The following is a 19,483-nucleotide window of genomic DNA, read 5'->3' as shown; positions in this document are numbered from 1 at the left end:
CATCTCTGACGTGCGATGGAGCACTAATGGCACCGCTGACATTTAATGGGCCCGGGCTAATCATCACTTTCCTTTGATGGCTTTCTCGCGGCATTTGAGAAAAGTGCCACTTGCCTCTCCCTTCACAGTGCCAGGCAAAAGTTCTTGGCAGGCTTTTCTTACTTTTGCAGCCTCGATATGCATGCAGGAAGTGGTTATACCGGAAGAAAGCCTTGCTGGCCTGTGGGTTTTCTGAACATTCAAAAGTGGGGTGCCTTAGTCTACACCGGGGTGTTTTAAGTGGAGGGCCGATTCACAGTCCCTCAGAGTGTTGGGCAGCCGGACTAGGATGAAATAGTTCAAAATTAGGATTGTTGTTGTTGTGTGCCTTCAAGTCGTTTCAGACTTACTTCAACCCTAAGTCTAAAGTTTAGGACAGAGGCCAGCTCCATGGCCTTGGAGGGCTGCATCCACCCCATGGGCCTTAGTTTGGGGACCCCTGATCTAGACGATCTCATAAGGCCATAGGTAAATAAAGAGACCTCCAAAAACCATCTAGATGGTCTCATAAGACCATAGGTAAGGAAAGAGGCCCTCAAAGGCCATCTAGATGATCTCATAAGACCAGCAGAAGACCATAGATAAGGAAAGGGACCCTCAAAAACCATCTAGATGGTTTCATAAGACCATAGATAAGCAAAGAGACCTCCAAAGACCATCTAGATGGTCTCATAAGACCATAGGTAAGGAAAGGGGCCCTCAAAGGCCATCCACATGATCTCATAGGACCAGCAGAAGACCATAGATAAGGAAAGGGACCCTCAAAAACCATCTAGATGGTTTCATAAGACCATAGACCATTGTGTGTTTATGTTTTTATGTTTGTGGTGGTCACTCCTTGGGTTGTTAGGCGTTTTGTGGCCAAATTTGGTGTTATTTGCTCCAGTGGTTTTGTTGTTAATTCGATCCTACAAACGGACAATACATTTTTATATAGAGAGATTATTGAGCCTTGACATAGAGGCTGGTCTAGGGCCTGGTGGCAGAATGGGGGAGTGAAACCTCATTGTGATTTAATTATTGCTACCCTTTGGTTATGTGACCATCATTTTTGCATTGCAAACCAAATTAGAATTCCTGGACTTAGAAACCTAGCACATCAAGTGGAAATGTGGAGCTAGTTTTCCACCCGCAGGGCTTTGCTTTTTGTTCTTAGTCACTTTCTGTGCAACAAAAGATTATTAGAATGGACCACAGAAACAGAGCAAATCAAAGAGTGTATGATTAAATGGGCAGCAAATATTGGACACCCAATAAAACTAGAAAAATGGGAAAAGATTTGGAATCAGAGAATCAAATACACATATGCATTCGACTTAAGAGAGAATTGGTATAAAATGATATACAGATGGTATATTACACCACAAGAAATTTCAAAACTTTACAAAAATGCCTCCAACGAATGTTGGAAATGTGAACAACAGGTAGGTACTTTTTTCATACATGGTGGACCTGCCCAAAAGCTATAAAATTTTGGAAAGATATACACGGAGAAATACAAAAAATATTAAAGACTAACATTAAAAAGGAGCCAGAATATTTCTTGCTAGGAATGTTGGATCTGGATAAAGACAAAGAGATTCTATTTAACCACCTGACAATAGCAGCCAGAATAACATATGCGAAGAAGTGGAGGTCAAAAGAAATACCAAAAAGAGAAGTGAATATCTTGGATAATAAGGAGGCATTAAGGAAAAGCCTATTAAACCTCAAATTAGGTTATGATTTTACAAGTTAAGCACCAAAACATCATGTTTTAAAACAAATTTGACAGAAAAAGTAGTTCAATACGCAGTAATGTTATGTTGTAATTACTGTATTTACTGAATTTAGCACCAAAATATCACGATATATTGAAAACATTGACTACAAAAATGGCTTGGATAATCCAGAGGCTTGGATAAGTGAGGCTTGGATTAGTGAGACTCTACTGTATTTTAATTAACTTAAAATGGAGCTTATAATTTGAAATGATAAGAACAACAAGAAATTATTAGAGACAAAGGGGAAGAAGACGGTTTGGACTATAAAATACTAAAATGCAGAAAGTCACAATACAAACACCAAGGAATAGATGGAAGTCAACCTCTCCCACACAACTTTCTTCTTCTTCTTCACCTTTCTTTCTTTCTTTCTTTCTTTCTTTCTTTCTTTCTTTCTTTCTTTCTTTCTTTCTTTCTTTCTTTCTTTCTTTTTCTCCACCCATATTGTTCTCCCACTTTCCATGTATTTTTTTATTTTTAAATTTACTATTAATAAAAATTTACGGAAAAAAAAAGAATTCCTGGAGCTAGAAACCTAGAGGGAAGGTGGAGCTAGTTTTCCACCCGCAGGGCTTTGCTTTTTGTTCTTAGTCACTTTCTGTGCAACACAAAACTTTCTGAGTCCGAGGTGATACAGTCTACCCTACCCTTTTGTCATGCGATGCAGCTGTATAGCTACACAAACTGGGCTCTTGTGTTGTCGAAGGCTTTCATGGCTTTCATCACTGGGTTGCTGTGAGTTTTCCAGGCTGTCTGGCTATGTTCCAGAAGCATTCTCTCCTGACGTTTCACCCGGCATCCTCAGAGGTTGTGAGGTCTGTTTCTCGGTGTTCTTGAGTGCCCCCTGGTGGGCACAGAGATACAGTGGAAATGCATCCCATACTTCTTTAATTTCCCCACATTTATCCCGACCGGTTGCATATATATATTTAAATGTCTTATGTGAGGTATGTCCAATCTTCCAGGGAGCCGTCGGATTGTGGACGTGATGGACGTCAACACGCAAAAAGGCACCGAGATGAGCATGTCTCAGTTTGTGCGCTACTACGAGACCCCCGAGGCCGAGCGCAAGAAGCTCTATAACGTCATCAGCCTGGAGTTCAGTCACACCAAGTTGGCCAACATTGTCAAGCGTCCCAATGTGGTGAGTGGAAACTTCATTGCATTTGTAAAAAGTTTGGCATTTGGACTCGGCTCATGGTTAGTTGCTCCAAAATACTCCAGAATGGTTGACCGTGTGTGGCTGAGACACTGACAACCTTGTTTTTTTGATGGCTCAATGTGCACACACTTTGTTTCATCCACAAAATTATTAAAAATATTATGTATAATATACAACAATTTATTGATTAGCCAGTTGGCCTTATCAAGCACAAAATACAAACACAAAATACAACATACATCTGGTTCACTTAAAATACAAATATACAGGTATTTGCCAGCTTGGTGCCAATGTAACTTAGCCATAGATGTGTGCATCAACTATCCTCATCTCCCCTACACTGCACCCCAATCTGATCTATGTACTCCAATCTCCTTTTAGCAGCTTTAAGCAAATACAGGGCCACTTTTAATGTAGAAATATTATGTAGAAAATGAAGTTTAGGCTATAAATATCTATGAAACATCAGTGAATTTAATGTGTTGTCGAAGGCTTTGATGGCCAGGATCACAGGGTTGTTGTGTGTTTTCCGGGCTGTATGGCCATGTTCCAGAAGCACTCTCTCCTGACGCTTCGCCCACATCTATGGCAGACATTCTCAGAGGTTACTTCACAACAACCCACCTCTGAGGATGCTTGCCATAGATGTGGGCGAAACATCAGGAGAGAATGCTTCTGGATAAGTGAGACTCTACTGTACTGTATTTACGAATTTAGCACCAAAATATCACGATGTATTGAAAACATTGACTACAAAAATGGCTTGGATAATCCAGAACGTTGGATAAGCGAGTGTTGGATAAGTGAGACCCCACTGTATATGTGTGTGTGTGTGTGTGTGTATATATATATATATATCATTCAATTATTCTATTATTATTCTAGTATATTATCATATTATTACTCTTATATTATTATTATATTATTCATTATTCATGACTACATTGAAACTAGAATAGAGAGAAATCAGCGTGGAAATTGCAAGAGGTACCATAGATTGTTGTAATGTAAGTGTGATTTATTGTTATAATTGTATTATTTTACTTTACTTAATAATGTGTATTATGTTGTTATGTAATGTTTTTGTTTGCTTTTATGACTGTAAACTGACCTGAGTCCCATCCGGGAGATAGGACGGTATATAAATAAAGTTTTATTATTATTGACACAACGACGTTGTATGACACAGCAAACAAGATAGATATGCTGGGTTTCGTTTCACAAAATCACAAGTCGAACACTTCCCAAGCGTTTAGGACTGTGTGATGTATTTTCGGATGATGCACGCAGATCCCAGTCGGGTGGCCTTTTGCAGTTGGCAGATCGTAATTTTGTCAATGTCTATTGTTTCCAAATGCCGGCTGAGATCTTTTGGCACGACACCCAGTGTGCCCATCACCACCGGGACCACCTGCACTGGTTTCTGCCAGAGTCTTTGAAGTTCAATCTTAAGGTCCTGATAGCGGCTGAGTTTTTCCTGTTGTTTTTCGTCAATGCGACTGTCACCTGGGATGGCGACATCAATGATCCAACCCTTGTTCTTTTCCACAACTGTGATGTCTGGTGTGTTGTGTTCCAGAACTTTGTCAGTCTGGATTCGGAAGTCCCACAGTATCTTTGCGTGCTCATTTTCCATGACCTTTGCTGGTTTGGTTTATTATTATTATTATTATTATTATTATTATTATTATTATTATTGTACATGGAAATAATGGTAGTAAATAGTTTTTGATTCATTAAATACAGTTATATATTACAATTATATATTTTTGTTATTTAAACTATATATATTGTAAAATTATGGTATGGTGTTTTCCCATGATTATTGATATCTTGCTGAGGACTTCTGCCATGAAGCTACCTTCTCCATGTAGCCCTCTATTTCGGCCTAGAATTGTTTAGCTCCTTGTTTTTAACATGTGGTGTATGTATTGATTGTATGACTGCTTTTCATGTTGATTTTACAATGTGTAATTTGTCACTGTTTTTATTATTGCTGTGAGCCGCCCCGAGTCCCTTCGGGGAGATGGGGCGGGATATAAGAATAAATTTATTATTATTATTATTATTATTCTGAAAGCGACACACCATCCAAGTCATGCTAGGTTTTTTTGGTGAATTTTGACACACCAAGTGCAAAAGGTTGCCCATCATTGCCCTAGAATTTGTGTTGACCTGGAGACCTTCGAATAGATCATGCCTTGAAGGAGAGCTATTTTTTCCCTGCAAAATAGGAGACAAGGCCACCTTCCCGAGATCCCTCTCTGTTTCTGTGCCTTTTTGTTCCAGCGTTTCCTAACTAACTGGCTTTGGACGGTCTTTCAGGTGGACTTAGTCGACTGGGTGGACAACATGTGGCCTCCTCATCTGAAGGAGAAACAGACGGATGCCACCAATGCTATTGCAGAGATGAAGTATCCCAAAGTCAAAAAGTAAGTTGGATAAAGGCTTTCGTCTTTTTGTGTTGCGTTTTTTCGAGTCTTTCTGACTTCAGACTGAGGAGCTTGGAGTTTTAGTATGCTTCTGAGAATCTTCCTGAATAGACCTTTTGTGTTCGGAGCGCTTGACAGTGGCTTTGTTTCTGCAAAGACCAAGCTGGTTTAATTCGGGCGCCATGTTTATCCGAAAAGCCCTGGTTCAATAAGTTTGTGCTAACTATCCTCTCCCCGTTTCGTGCCAGTGAGTCAATGAGCTCAAAAGAAATCATCCTGAGCTTTTGTTCAAGTTGAGGATCATGGCTAAGAGGATCCAAGCAAGACAGGCATGGGTGGCTTTGAAATCGTGGCTTCTGAGCCTGAGCCTGAATATATTGCACAAGATTTCCCTAGCCTAAAATGATGCATTTTAATATATTGGGTTTATGGTTCCCGTCCCCTTGATCTGGTCATGTAAGTGTGATTTATTGTTATAATTGTATTATTTTACTTTGTTTAATAATGTGTATTATGTTGTTATGTAATGTTTGTGTTGCTTTTATGACTGTAAACCGCCCTGAGTCCCATCCGGGAGATAGGGTGGTATATAAATAAAGTTTTATTTATTATTATTATTATTATTTGCATGCGTCGCAGAGTGAATTCAAGTCATTTTGGACTTAACGGTTTTTGTTTTCTTTAAAAAATTATCTTTATTGATTTTCCCTTTCGGCGTTGCCACTTCTGGTTCTTCTCCCGATGTGTTTCCATAGTTTAGTCTAAACATTCATTTTTCCTTGTTTGCATTGAGATATTCTTTTATTAGAGTCCAGTCTGTTTGTTTGTTTTGGGATTACCTGTGTATCTTTCACTTGATTGGTTAGAATATCCATTTTCATTATACAGTAGAGTCTCGCTTATCCAACGTAAACGGGCCAGCAGAACGTTGGATAAGGGAATATGTTGGATAATAAGGACAGATTAAGGAAAAGCATTGACTACAAAAATGTGTTGGATAATCCAGAACGTTGGATAAGTGAGTGTGAGTCACCACAACATGAGGAACTGTATTAAGGGGTATTAAGCCCAGGTTGAGAACCACTGGCGAGTGAACTAGAACTCCCAAAATCAAGGTCAATTCTCTGTGCCAAGTGAGGTCCCGGTCCATTGTCAGTGGGGAATCACAGCTTCTCTGGCTGCAGGTGAACTATAACTCCCATAAATCAAAGTCAATTTCCTCCAATTGTCTCCAGTATGTTCTGCATACTGGAGACACTTGGGGAGTCTGTGTGCCAAGTTAGGTCCAGGTTTGTCATTCGTGTGGCTCACAGTGGTCTGTGGAAGTTGGAGCTGAATTGGTTATCGGTACTGCAAATCCCATCATCCATAGTCCACCCTTCCCCAGACCGCATAGGATGTAAAGTGAGTTGTTGGGGGGGGGGGGGGGTCTGTGTGCCAAGTTTTATCCAGGTCCGTCATTCATGGGGGTCGCAGTGGTCTATTGAAGTGAGTGAAGGTACTGCAAATCCTATCATCCATGGCAAGTTTGGTCCAGATTCATTGTTGGTTGGGTTCACAGTGGTCTCTTGATGTAGGTGAACTACAACTCCTACAAATCAAGGTCTGTTACACGTTATACTGGATGTTCAAGCTAAACCAACACGGAGTGCAACAAGTTTCAGAAGGCATTGAGCTATCAGAATCAGATGTCGATTCAAAACAGTTAAAACAAAATTTAAAAACATTTAGGTAACCCTTTGAGTCACTTTAAAAAGAACTCAGTACGGTATGCCCTCTATATTTGTGAGTTTATTTTTTACGAGTTTGATTTTTTTTTTTGGTGGGTTTGATTAATGTTGTCTTTCTAGAAGTCCTTGGGCGGACTATACATGTTGCATATTAAAATCAGCACATCTTTTGTGCATCGTTCCGATCTAAGTGCTTGAGTAAGATGTTTCGAGAAAAAGGAGACTGCCGGTAAAACTCGCCTAGGCTAAGAGAGGTCACCAAGAAGGCTGTTTCCCAATTCACCAAAAGGCGGGGGCGGTAGAGACCATATGGCGAACTTTGCGCTTTCCCTCGTCTTGCTTTGCCATTTTGTGGTAATGGCTTTGCAATCCGTTTTTTTCAATCTTCTGGGAGGGAGGGAGGGAGGGAGGGAGGGAGGCGGGCATTATACTTTCCCCGCTGGCTTGTCTTTAAAAGAAAGAAATCCGGCTGAGAACAGAAAGCCATCTGCTTGGATTTGCAGGGAGCGCGATGCTCTTGCCTCCGCATGAGTGGTGGCCTCGTAATGCCAACGGGCATGGGTTAGGCTCGAAGCCCAGGCATCGGTCAGCGGGTAAGGATCGGAGTCTGCTTGTTTCTGCTACTTGCATGTCTGCTTTCTTTTCTCCGGAGAGTTTGAATGAATACATGCGGCATGCGCTCTTTTCTTTCTGTGCGAGGCATTGCCTCTCACTTTGTGCGTTTTCTGGTGGGATTGTGGCGATTGCTGTTGCGAGTCATCCTTCCTCATGGGATGGATCCTACTTAGCCCCTCCGGTCTACAAGTGTCTGATTCTCTTCTCCCAGTTGTGCTGTGGGTCAGTCTTCCAAAGGAAAGAGCACCAAGACATGCTGGGTCTGTGTGCTAAGTTTGATTCAGATCTGACGTTTGAATCAAACTTGGTTCAGTGCTTTCTGGATTCAGGTGAACTATAACTCCCACAATCAAGGTGCAATCCCACTAATGCCTGCAGTATGTTCAGTTGGTCATGGGGCTTCTCTGTACCAAGTTTGGTCCCAGTCCATTGTCAGTGGGGTTTGCGGTTATAATGTATAGAATACCTCGGAAACAGAGTTAAAATAATGGAATAGATTTTTAAAAATTGTGTCAAAAGTGACTTGAGAATATAACGTAAGTTGCTTCTGGTGTGAGAGAATTAGCTGTCTACAGAGACGTTGCCCAGGGGACGCCCGGATGTGCTACCATCCTGGGAGGCTTCTCTCATGTCCCCGCAAGCTAGAGCTGACAGACGGGAGCTCACCCTGTCTCGCAGATTCGAACCGGCAACCTTCAGGTCAGCAACCCAACCTTCAGGTCAGCAGTTCAGCTGGCACAAGGGTTTAACCCATTGTGCCACTGTGGATCCTTATGGAATAGTTACTGTGTATACCCAAGTATAAGCCTAGTTTTTCAGCTCTATTATTGTTCTTACTTTTACATTTATTTTACTCTATTTTTATTATTAATAATACATTTATTATTTTACTCTATTTATTATTTTACTGCATTTATTATTATTATTATTACATTTATTATTTCACTCTTATTATTAACATAAGCACATTGACATTGAAGAAGAGGAAAACAATGATTTAATCAGAGTTGAACAGTCATATCTTAAATTACAGTTTGATGTAAAGATTCAAAAACATTTACACTACTGATGCCTCAATTAATGTAATTTTATTGGTATCGCGGCTTATACTGGAGTCAATGTTTTCCTAGTTTTTTGTGGTAAAATTAGGTGCCTCGGCTTATATTCGGGCCGGCTTTTACTCGAGTATATACGGTAATTAAAATCTGTGAAGCACATATGGAGATGGCATTGCATTTTGGCAGATGCAATGAGTGTAAGTTCTGTGTTTGTCTCTCCTCTCGTATGCACGCAACTCATACACGCACGTGGTATTTTGAGTCATATAGGACTGTGCTTCCTTTTTAATGCGTCTCTGTCCAATCTGTGGCAAGTGAACTATGCCTGGAGGTGGACTGGGACGTGCCTTTTTCCAGCGTAGATATCTCTATAGCAAGTCCCTTTGCAAAGTTGAGCATATCTCCCAGAGGCACTGTGGTGAGGACCCTTCCCGCTGAGTATCAGATTTACCGAGGCGGTTGAAGCGGGGCTGGGAGCATGCCATGTGACTGCAGCGTTGTGTTGAAAGGAAGCCGCAGCAGAGGTCAACGCAAAGGCGTTTCGCCCGAGACTGCCTTGCGGATGGAGCTTCCCCAGATTCCTAACCCTTTCCTCAGCCGCTGCTGTTAAACAAGACACATCCTTCCTTAGATTGAGTGGGGATTCAAGGGCGGAGAAGGAGTCCTTTGCAGGTGGGAACGCAGCTGTTTCGAGAGGCCTTTTATCAAGATTTGCACCATCCCAGCATGAGCCAAAAGTCCCATTTTGAACACTTGGATGCTCAACTCCGGTGCAAAGTGGGGTGCGAATGAAACTGCGCAACTGCGGGATGAGAAAGCTCGCAAAAAAAAGTGGGAAGGAACATACTAGGCCTCCAAAAAATCCCGTGTCTGGTCTCCAGTTAAAGGGAAGCTCATGGCAAAAGGAAAGAAAACTTTGGCATCCCTGATAATCTGAGTCCGGATTGGCTTTTCAATTACAGTAGAGTCTCACTTATCTACAACAGGATTCGATCTTTCTATTTAGAGCCTCTGCTTGAGAACCACACTCATTTAGACAATAAGGTGAAACTGCACATCCTTCTACGGGGTTCAGATAAAAACTCTATTTTAAAACTGACCCTTTTTACGCAAAAAGCGCTGGCCCATCCGCGAGAAGATGGAAGCGGACAGCTGTGATATTAATGCCAATAACAAAATCCAAATTTAAAATTTACTATGGACAAGCCACTCATTTTACTTACCCTTGCCCCCGCTTAAACCTTACCTTAAGGGAATAATTAATCTTAATTTTAATCTTTTTATTCTGTACTTGCACAACTACCAAGGAGTGGGTTGGTAGGCTAGTAGGCAAGGATGCCTTGTTTTTAAATGGTTTTACTATTTTACATGATTTTACTGTATGTATGGGTAAGGGTGTACGTTTTGTATGTTTTACATGTTTTGATATGGTCAAAACTGACTAATCAATAAAGAGTTGTTGTTGTTGTTGTCTCACTTATCCAACACTCGCTCATCCAACGTTCAGGATTATCCAACGCATTTTTGTAGTCAATGTTTTCAATACATCGTGATATTTTGGTGCTAAATTCGTAAATACAGTAATTAATACATACAGTGTTTTCCCGAAAATAAGACAGTGTCTTATATTAATTTTTGCTCCCAAAGATGCTCTAGGTCTTATTTTCAGGGGATGTCTTATTTTTCCATGAAGAAGAATTCACATTTATTGTTGAACAAAAAAATGAACATTTATTATATACAGTAACTGTGATCACAAACCAGCATAACCAGACAAACTGTGAATCCTATGAAGAATTTCTTGTTACTACCACTATTTCCATGTACAACTATCTATGGTACAGTAGAGTCTCACTTATCCAAGCTAAACAGGCCGGCAGAAGCTTGGATAAGCGAATATCTTGGATAATAAGGAGGGATTAAGGAAAAGCGTATTAAACATCAAATTAGGTTATGATTTTACAAATTCAGCACCAAAACATTATACAACAAATTTGACAGAAAAGGTAGTTCAATACGCAGTAATGTTATGTTGTAATTACTGTATTTACGAATTTAGCACCAAAATATCACGATATATTGAAAACATTGACAACAAAAATGGCTTGGATTATCCAGAGGCTTGGATAAGCGAGGCTTGGATAAGTGAGACTCTACATACATTTACCGATCCTGCATGCTCTGGTGTTCTGTTCATTGGGCATGCTTCGAAACAAAAACTTTGCTAGGTCTTACTTTTGGGGGAGGCCTTCTATTTAGCAATTCAGCAAAACCTCTACTAGGTTTAATTTTTTGGGGATGTCTTATTTTAAGGGAAACAGGGTAGCATTACTGCGTATTGAACTACTTTTTCTGTCAAATTTGTTGTATAACATGACGTTTTGATGCTTAATTTGTAAAATCAGTTTTAACCTAATTTGATGTTTAATAGGCTTTTCCTTAATCCCTCCTTATTATCCAACATATTCGCTTATCCAACGTTCTGCCGGCCCGTTTAAGTTGGATAAGAGGCCGGGCTGTGGCGCAGGCTGTTGAGCAACCAGCTGCAACAAATCACTCTGACCAAGAGGTCATGAGTTCGAGGCCAGCTCGGAGCCTCGTGTTTGTATTGCCTCAGTTCTATGTTAAGGCATTGAATGTGTAATTATATTTGTAATGTGATCTGCCCTGAGTCCCCTTCGGGGTGAGAAGGGTGGAATATAAATACTGTAAATAAATAATAAATAAATAAGTGAGACTCTACTGTATGTTATATTCTTGGTAATCCTTGTGACAGTAATATCGGCGCCTGATTTTGCTCGGAAGCGACGGAAGCTTGCCGTGCGTTTCCACCGACTTCCCTGTCTTGCCTCAAACGCTACAGGAAAGGACGCCCGGTGCAGGAGAGGGAAGGACTTGTATTTTGAAAAGCAATTGAGGTCACCATCCAACCGAGTCGCGCTTGCTTGCCGCTTTCAGTTGAGCGTCAGCACGCCGGGTTCTATTCTGGATTGTAGCCTTGGGAGACTTAAGGGCTTTGGGGGGACTTGACTGTGAGGCAGATTTCTTCGTGGCGCGTTCCAAAAACGGTCCCAGGTCGCAGAAGGACCCGTTGAAATGTTAGTCATTGTCGAAAGGGAGGTTTTGTAGCATGTGCGTGCGCCTGCAAATGGAGCGTCTTCGTGACAGCGCTGCGTATCACTCTGTCAACTCGCGGCACCGGATGGGGTTGCTAGGCAGCAGCTCTTTCTGTATCCCCAAGACTTTCTGATTTGCCAGCCTTCCCAAGGCACATGGTAAGGGTCGCCCTGGCCTATCATCTACGGGGATTTTTGCATGCCGTTTGCATACAGCCGAGATCCCGTACCTGGGATGGGATGAAGTCGCGGGAATGCTGCGGCCTCTCCGAGCCTTGAGGGGAATATGAGCGGGACTAGCAGGTCCAGGGGTGGAGTCGAGAAGGCTTGGGGAAATGTGTCTCTGGGGAGCGAGTGAGAGTGCGACCCTGAACCAGCCACCGGAACAAGGAAAAGAGGTTAGTGGGTTAAGTGGCATGCCGTTTCCTGGCCTGTGGTGAGCCGGAGAATAGAGGCAGGAATTCGGTCATTTGGTACGGACGGCGTGGGTGAGCGGCTCGGTGCCTCTCTGCAGCCGCTTTCCCATAAAACTGCTCTCCAAGTCTCACAAACGGGAGGAAAGAGTCGCTTTAGTACTTTCTCAGTTCCTTCTGCAGCTTCGTTCCTGTCGTTCCCGCTCTTAACAAAACCAGGCGTATTTCTCGAACGAAGCTCTGCAAGACTGGGGGTTCATCTAGACGAGAATGAATGCTATATGTCACCCCACTTGAACTACTATCACTCAATTCTATGGAATTCTGTACTTTTACAAGCGCTCTAGCCTTCCCGGCCCAAGAGTTTTGGTGCCTCCAAATTACAACTCCTAGGATTCGATGGCAGTTCAAGTGCATTCTTTTTATAGTGTAGATAAGGTATGGACAAACTTGGGCCCTCCAGGTTTTTTGGACTTCCAGAATTCCTAACAGCTGGTAAACTGTTGTTTATTGTGTTATCTAATTGTATAGTTTTTATCTTATTTTAATATTATGTTTTTGTGGTTATGTAATGTACTTGTTGTTTTTATTATTGGAAACCGCCCTGAGTCCCTTCTGGGAGATAGGGCGGTATATAAATAAAGTTTTATTATTATTATTATTATTATTATTATTATTATTATTATTATTAACACAACAAGATGAGTCCACAGCAGACACTCTGCTGGCTGTTGTACTGGATCACACGCCGGACACTTTCCAAGTTATTATTATTATTATTATTATTATTATTAACACAACAAGATGAGTCCACAGCAGACACTCTGCTGGCTGTTGTACTGGATCACACGCCGGACACTTTCCAAGTTATTATTATTATTATTATTATTATTATTAACACAACAAGATGAGTCCACAGCAGACACTCTGCTGGCTGTTGTACTGGATCACACGCCGGACACTTTCCAAGTTGTTGTTGTTGTTATTATTATTATTATTATTAGAAACACAACAAGATGAGTCCACAGCAGACACTCTGCTGGCTGTTGTACTGGATCACACGCCGGACACTTTCCAAGTTATTATTATTATTATTATTATTATTATTATTATTAACACAACAAGATGAGTCCACAGCAGACACTCTGCTGGCTGTTGTACTGGATCACACGCCGGACACTTTCCAAGTTGTTATTATTATTATTATTATTATTAACACAACAAGATGAGTCCACAGCAGACACTCTGCTGGCTGTTGTACTGGATCACACACCGGACACTTCCCAAGTAATAATAATAATAATATAATAATAATAATTACTATTATTATTGTATGACACAGCAAACAAGATAGATATGCTGGATTTCATAGCACAAAATCACAAGTCGAACACTTATTATTATTATTTTATTATGACACAGCAAACAAGATAGATATGCTGGATTTCGTATCACAAAATCACAAGTCGAACACTTCCCAAGTGTCTAGGACTGTGTGATGTATTTTCGGATGATGCGCGCAGATCCCAGCCTTTCGCAATTGGCAGATTGTAATTTTGTCAATGTCTATTGTTTCCAAATGCCGGCTGAGATCTTTTGGCACGGCACCCAGTGTGCCCATCACCACCGGGACCACCTGCACTGGTTTTTGCCAGAGTCTTTGCAGTTCAATCTTGAGGTCCTGATAGCGGCTGAGTTTTTCCTGTTGTTTTTCGTCAATGCAACTGTCACCTGGGATGGCGACATCAATGATCCAAACCTTTTTCTTTTCCACAACTGTGATGTCTGGTGTGTTGTGTTCCAGAACTTTGTCAGTCTGGATTCGGAAGTCCCACAGTATCTTTGCGTGCTCATTTTCCAATACTTTTGCAAGTTTGTGATCCCACCAGTTCTTTGCTGCTGGGAGGTGGTACTTGAGGCATAAGTTCCAATGAATCATTTGGGCCACATAGTTGTGCCTCTGTTTGTAGTCTGTCTGTGCGATTTTCTTACAGCAGCAGAGAATATGATCAATGGTTTCGGCGGTTTCCTTGCAGAGTCTGCATTTTGGGTCATCAGCTGATTTTTCAATCTTGGCCTTAATTGCATTTGTCCTGATGGCTTGCTCCTGGGCTGCAAGGATCAGGCCTTCTGTCTCCTTCTTCAGGGTCCCATTCGTGAGCCAGAGCCAGGTCTTCTCCTTATCAGCTTTTCCTTCCATTTTGTCAAGGAACTTTCCATGCAATGTTTTGTTGTGCCAGCTGTCAGCTCTAGTTTGTAGTGCGGTTTTCTTGTACAGGTTTTTTGTCTGCTGTGCTTTGAGGAGTTTGATTTTTGGCTTCAATCAAAGCAGGTTCTTCACTTTGCTTTACATATTCTGCCAGGGCATGTTCTTCTTCTTTGACTACTTGTTTGACTTGTAAGAGTCCTCTGCCACCTGATCTTCTAGGCAGATATAGCCGGTCAACATCACTGCGAGGGTGCAGTGAATGATGAATGGTTATGAGTTTTCTTTTTTTTCTGTCCAATTTGTTTATTATTATTATTATTATTATTATTATTATTATTATTATTAGAAACACAACAAGATGAGTCCACAGCAGACACTCTGCTGGCTGTTGTACTGGATCACAGGCCGGACACTTCCCAAATAATAATAATAATAATAATAATAATAATAATAATAATAATAATAATAATTGTATGACACAGCAAACAAGATAGATATGCTGGATTTTGTATCACAAAATCACAAGTCGAACACATTATTATTATTATTATAGCTGGCTGGAATTTCTGGGAATTGAAGGGCCCAAGTTTGCCTTTGCCTGGGATCCATCCTAGGAGCGCTTGAACAGCCACGGTGATTTCAATTCCAGGAAAAACTGTGTCAAACTTTGCTCTTGGACACCCTTTGTAAGGAATGAGCTTTCTGCCTCTTGGGCATCCAAAATGAGCCTTCCCTATATTCACAGCGGACTATCAAACCAAGGACAGTGCATATCAATAACACTATATTTTATCCCCTTTGTGGGAGTGTGTGGTCTTTCTGAAAATCCAGATTTCTCAGATAAGGAGTCCCAAATTCTACAGGAAATTTTGAATGGTATTCTTCAAACAAATGGATTGTTTTGAGGCTTTGCCCTCAAAACACGAAATAAGGAAGCCGTTCGCTTCTTACGTTGCTGGAAGTCACTTTTCTTTCCTGCAGCAAAGTGGTGAGTTGTTGCACTTTTAACTGTGTTTCTTCCCTTTGCAGGTACTGTTTGATGAGCGTCAAAGGATGCTTCACTGACTTTCACATTGATTTCGGAGGCACATCAGTTTGGTATCACGTTTTCCGAGGCGGAAAAGTAAGCGAACGTCATGCAAGCTTTCTAAGATTTTTTTTATCCCTTATAGAATCTTCCTAAATGCTTACCTTTGCATTCTTAAGAAATCTGCTTGGGCAGTAGAAAAGACGAAGGTGGGCAGGATATTTTGCTGATGCTTGAAACAAAAATGGGACGTGCTTGTTGATTTATTTTTAGGTTTGCTCCCTACTTTTGGACCCTCTGGGAGGCTTGTGTTATGAATAGGCTACACTTCACTACCAACAAATTAAGTAATGTAATGATCTAATAATGAAACGATTTCTAATTCCCAACCATGCAGTAGAATAGGATGGAACTTTGAAAATGCAGAGCTACATATTTCTTTTGTTTAGTTCCAGTCTGATCCCTTTCAGGCAACTTTTTATTTATTTATCGTGTCAGAAGCGAATTGAGAATACGGTTATACTGTACAGAAAAACCACAAACAAAGTTAAAAACTTGGCATTATATGAGGGTTATCCAGAAAGTAGATTACGTTTTGGAATTAAAAATGAACAAAGTATAGGAGAAAACATTTACCATATGCAGTTGAAAGCCCCACCCAAATACCACTTCTCAACATAGTCGCCATTCAAATCTAGGCACTTATCATAGCGATGAATGAGCTTGGGAACTCCTGCCTCACAAAACTCTGCCACTTGCGTCCTCAAAAAGTATAGGAGAAAACATTTACCATATGCAGTTGAAAGCCACATCCAAATACTACTTCTCGACATAGTCACCATTCAAATCTAGGCACTTATCATAGCAATGAATGAGCTTGGCAACTCCTACCTCACAAAACTCTGCCGCTTGCGTCCTCAAAAAGTATAGGAGAAAACATTTACCATATGCAGTTGAAAGCCACACCCAAATACCACTTCTTGACATAGTCACCATTCAAATCTAGGCACTTATCATAGCGATGAATGAGCTTGGGAACTCCTTCCCCACAAAACTCTGCCGCTTGTGTCCTCAACGCAGCGTTTTGGCGACGATGCGCAGCTGCGGAAAATCGGTGACCAGCTGGTTGAGGACGCAAGCGGCAGAGTTTTGTGGGGAAGGAGATACCAAGCTCATTCATCGCTATGATAAGTGCCTAGATTTCCCCCAACTCCCTCCAGTATGTTCAGTTGCTGATCAATTCCACTCACACCTCACAACCTCAGATGTGGGCGAAACGTCAGGAGAAAAAACTTCTGGAACATGGCCATACTGCCGGAAAGACTCACAGCAACCCAGTGATTCCAGCCATGAAAGCCTTCAACAATACAATTTTACTCTGTTTGCTGTGCCCCGCAGAAAAGAGTAGGAAAGAGTTAAGGGAGAGGCAGTGGGCGGGGTTATGCAAATACCACACCAATTGAGAGAAACACAGGGATGTCTGTGGTGGAGGAAAAACAAAATCTAGGATGAAATTGTCCTCATATGAAAGGGTGGTGGGCAGTATGGTGCTTGTGGAGGACATGTCCAGGGATCTTGGACATGTTCACGGCGCTCCCTATAACCTGCAATGTCATTGGAGGGAGGGCCATTGATGTCTTATGAAAGGTGGGAGCTATAGCTACTTGTGGAAGTGGGAGTCTGTCTCTGGAAGTGGACATCCCAGTCACACACATACATACATATTGTCACTTTTATTGTGGATATAGATAGATATATATATGTGTATAGACATTGGCCACTTAAAAATGTATCTGTTCCAACTTACAAACAAATTCAACCTAAGGACAAACCAACAGAACCTATCTTGTTAGTAACTCAGGGAATGCCTGTATTTCTAGATCTTCTGGTTGATTCCTCCAACTTCACAGAACCTAGAACTCTATGAGGAATGGGTTCTCTCAGGGAAGCAGAGTGATATCTTTCTGGGCGACAGGGTGGAGCTATGCCAAAGAATTGAACTGAAGCAAGGACACACTTTCTTCATCCCTTCGGGTAAGTCTCTCTCTTCCAGAAGGGCCCCTCTTTTCCTCGGAATCGTCTGTTTTGTACGCCAGAGCTTGGAAATGTTCCAGTTAACCCCGAGAGACTCCATCAGTACTTAAAGTTTGTGATGTTGGGCAAATTTGCTCTGGATGCATCATGGGTGGGGTTCAGTGTGCTCTCTGACTGTAGGGTAAACTATAACTCCCAGTATGGTGAGTCAATCTCCTCAAACTCCTCCAGTAGTTATGGGGGTTCTGTGTGCCAAGTTTGGTCTAGATCAATGATGGGCAACCTTTTGCACTTGGTATGTCAAAATTCTCCAAAACAAACCTAGCATGACGAGTGGTGTGTCACTTCGAGAAAAAAAACCATAATTTCACAATATAGTTTAAATAACAAAAATATATAATTGTAAAATATAACTGTATTTAATAAATCAAAAACTATTTACTACCATTATTTCCATGTACAACAACTGTACAACGCTGATTTCTCTCGGTTGTAGTTTCAATGTAATCATGAATAATGAATAATATAATAATAATAATATAATAATATACTACAATAATAATAGAATAATATATATATATACAGTAGAGTCTCACTTATCCAACATAAATGGGTCGGCAGAATGTTGGATAAGCGAATATGTTGGATAATAAGGAGGGATTAAGGAAAAGCCTATTAAACATCAAATTAGGTTATGATTTTACAAATTAAGCATAATAATAATAATTATAATTATAATTAATATATTATTATTATTATTATTTTATTTTTATACCCCGCCCCATCTCCCCGGAGCGGCTTACATGGGGCCAAGCCCAGTTCACAATAAAAACAAAGCAATAAAAACAAGTCATAAAATCACATTCAAGAACAAAAGGTAAAATCTTGGATAAAATCTCAAAAAAACCTGGGTCAAAGTGCTAGTTTATCAAAATCATCAGGAGGGGAGAATTATCCAAATTGTCAACGCCTTCAAGGTGCTGGAAGAGGCGTAAATACGGGACTATTATTGGAGATGCAAGAGGTCAGACATACTGGATCAATCAGCATCATGTTATACAACAAATTTGACAGAAAAAGTATATCAATACGCAGTAATGCTATGTAGTAATTACTGTATTTACGAATTTAGCACCAAAATATCATGATGTATTGAAAACATTGACTACAAAAATGTGTTGGATAATCCAGAACGTTTGATTAGCGAGTGTTGGATAAGTGAGACTCTACTGTATATATCTATATATATAAAAGGGTAATGAAATTTCGGCCTAGGACAAAACAACAAAACTACACATCCCAGAAACACTAAACTTGGCAGCACAACCCCTCATCCATGCCTCTAGGTTGATACAACAAAAAGAAAAGAAAAAGAAAGTCCTAATTAGAGGGAGAGGAATAATTGATGGTTTCCAATTGCTGCCAGTTAGAAGGCTAAGCTCCACCCACTTTTTATTTAGTGTCAAAAGCATTGCATAAATAAATACATTTTAAAATGATGAAAAAAAGGAAATCACAAGCACCTACATAGTTTTAGCCCACTTGGTCTCCAAGCAACCCACTCAGCCCAGGGGAAGGCAGAGTTAGGCCTCACTTAGGCCTCTTCCACACTGCCTATAAAATACAGATTATCTGATTTTAACTGGATTATATGGCAGTGTAGACTCAAGGCCCTTCCACACAGCTATATAACCCATTTATAATGGACTTAATGTCAGGGGAAAACCTTTACCCTTTACCTTAACTACCACCAATTCCTCAATACTTTATTTCCCATACCACCATACTTCGCCACAGCAACGTGTGGCCAGGCACAACTAGTATGTATATGTGTGTGTGTGTGTGTGTGTGTGTGTATGTATATATATATATATATATGTAATGT

The 19,483-nt window shown here is 40.8% G+C and overlaps 1 protein-coding gene across 10 annotated transcripts in view; it reads left to right on the top strand.

Annotated features, from left to right (window-relative positions):
• kdm2b (lysine demethylase 2B) overlaps nucleotides 1-19,483 on the top strand; it is a 74,401-nt gene that overhangs the window by 12,695 nt on the left and 42,223 nt on the right. For 7 of the 10 annotated variants that reach the window (XM_062958742.1, XM_062958741.1, XM_062958747.1 and 4 more), the window contains 4 exons: nucleotides 2,768-2,946; nucleotides 5,290-5,396; nucleotides 15,567-15,660; nucleotides 17,445-17,598. In XM_062958742.1, coding sequence (XP_062814812.1) covers nucleotides 2,768-2,946; nucleotides 5,290-5,396; nucleotides 15,567-15,660; nucleotides 17,445-17,598 — 534 coding nt within the window. Of the gene's footprint in view, nucleotides 1-2,767; nucleotides 2,947-5,289; nucleotides 5,397-7,616; nucleotides 7,720-11,807; nucleotides 12,075-12,140; nucleotides 12,314-15,566; nucleotides 15,661-17,444; nucleotides 17,599-19,483 lie in introns of those variants that run through there. The other 3 variants (XM_062958748.1, XM_062958750.1, XM_062958749.1) reach the window with 3 other exon arrangements.

The sequence above is a fragment of the Anolis carolinensis genome, chromosome X (genome assembly GCF_035594765.1).
Source record: "Anolis carolinensis isolate JA03-04 chromosome X, rAnoCar3.1.pri, whole genome shotgun sequence".
Lineage (NCBI taxonomy): Eukaryota > Metazoa > Chordata > Lepidosauria > Squamata > Dactyloidae > Anolis > Anolis carolinensis.
The sequence above is the reverse complement of the archived record's forward strand: the minus strand, read 5'-3'. Positions and strand labels throughout refer to the sequence as shown.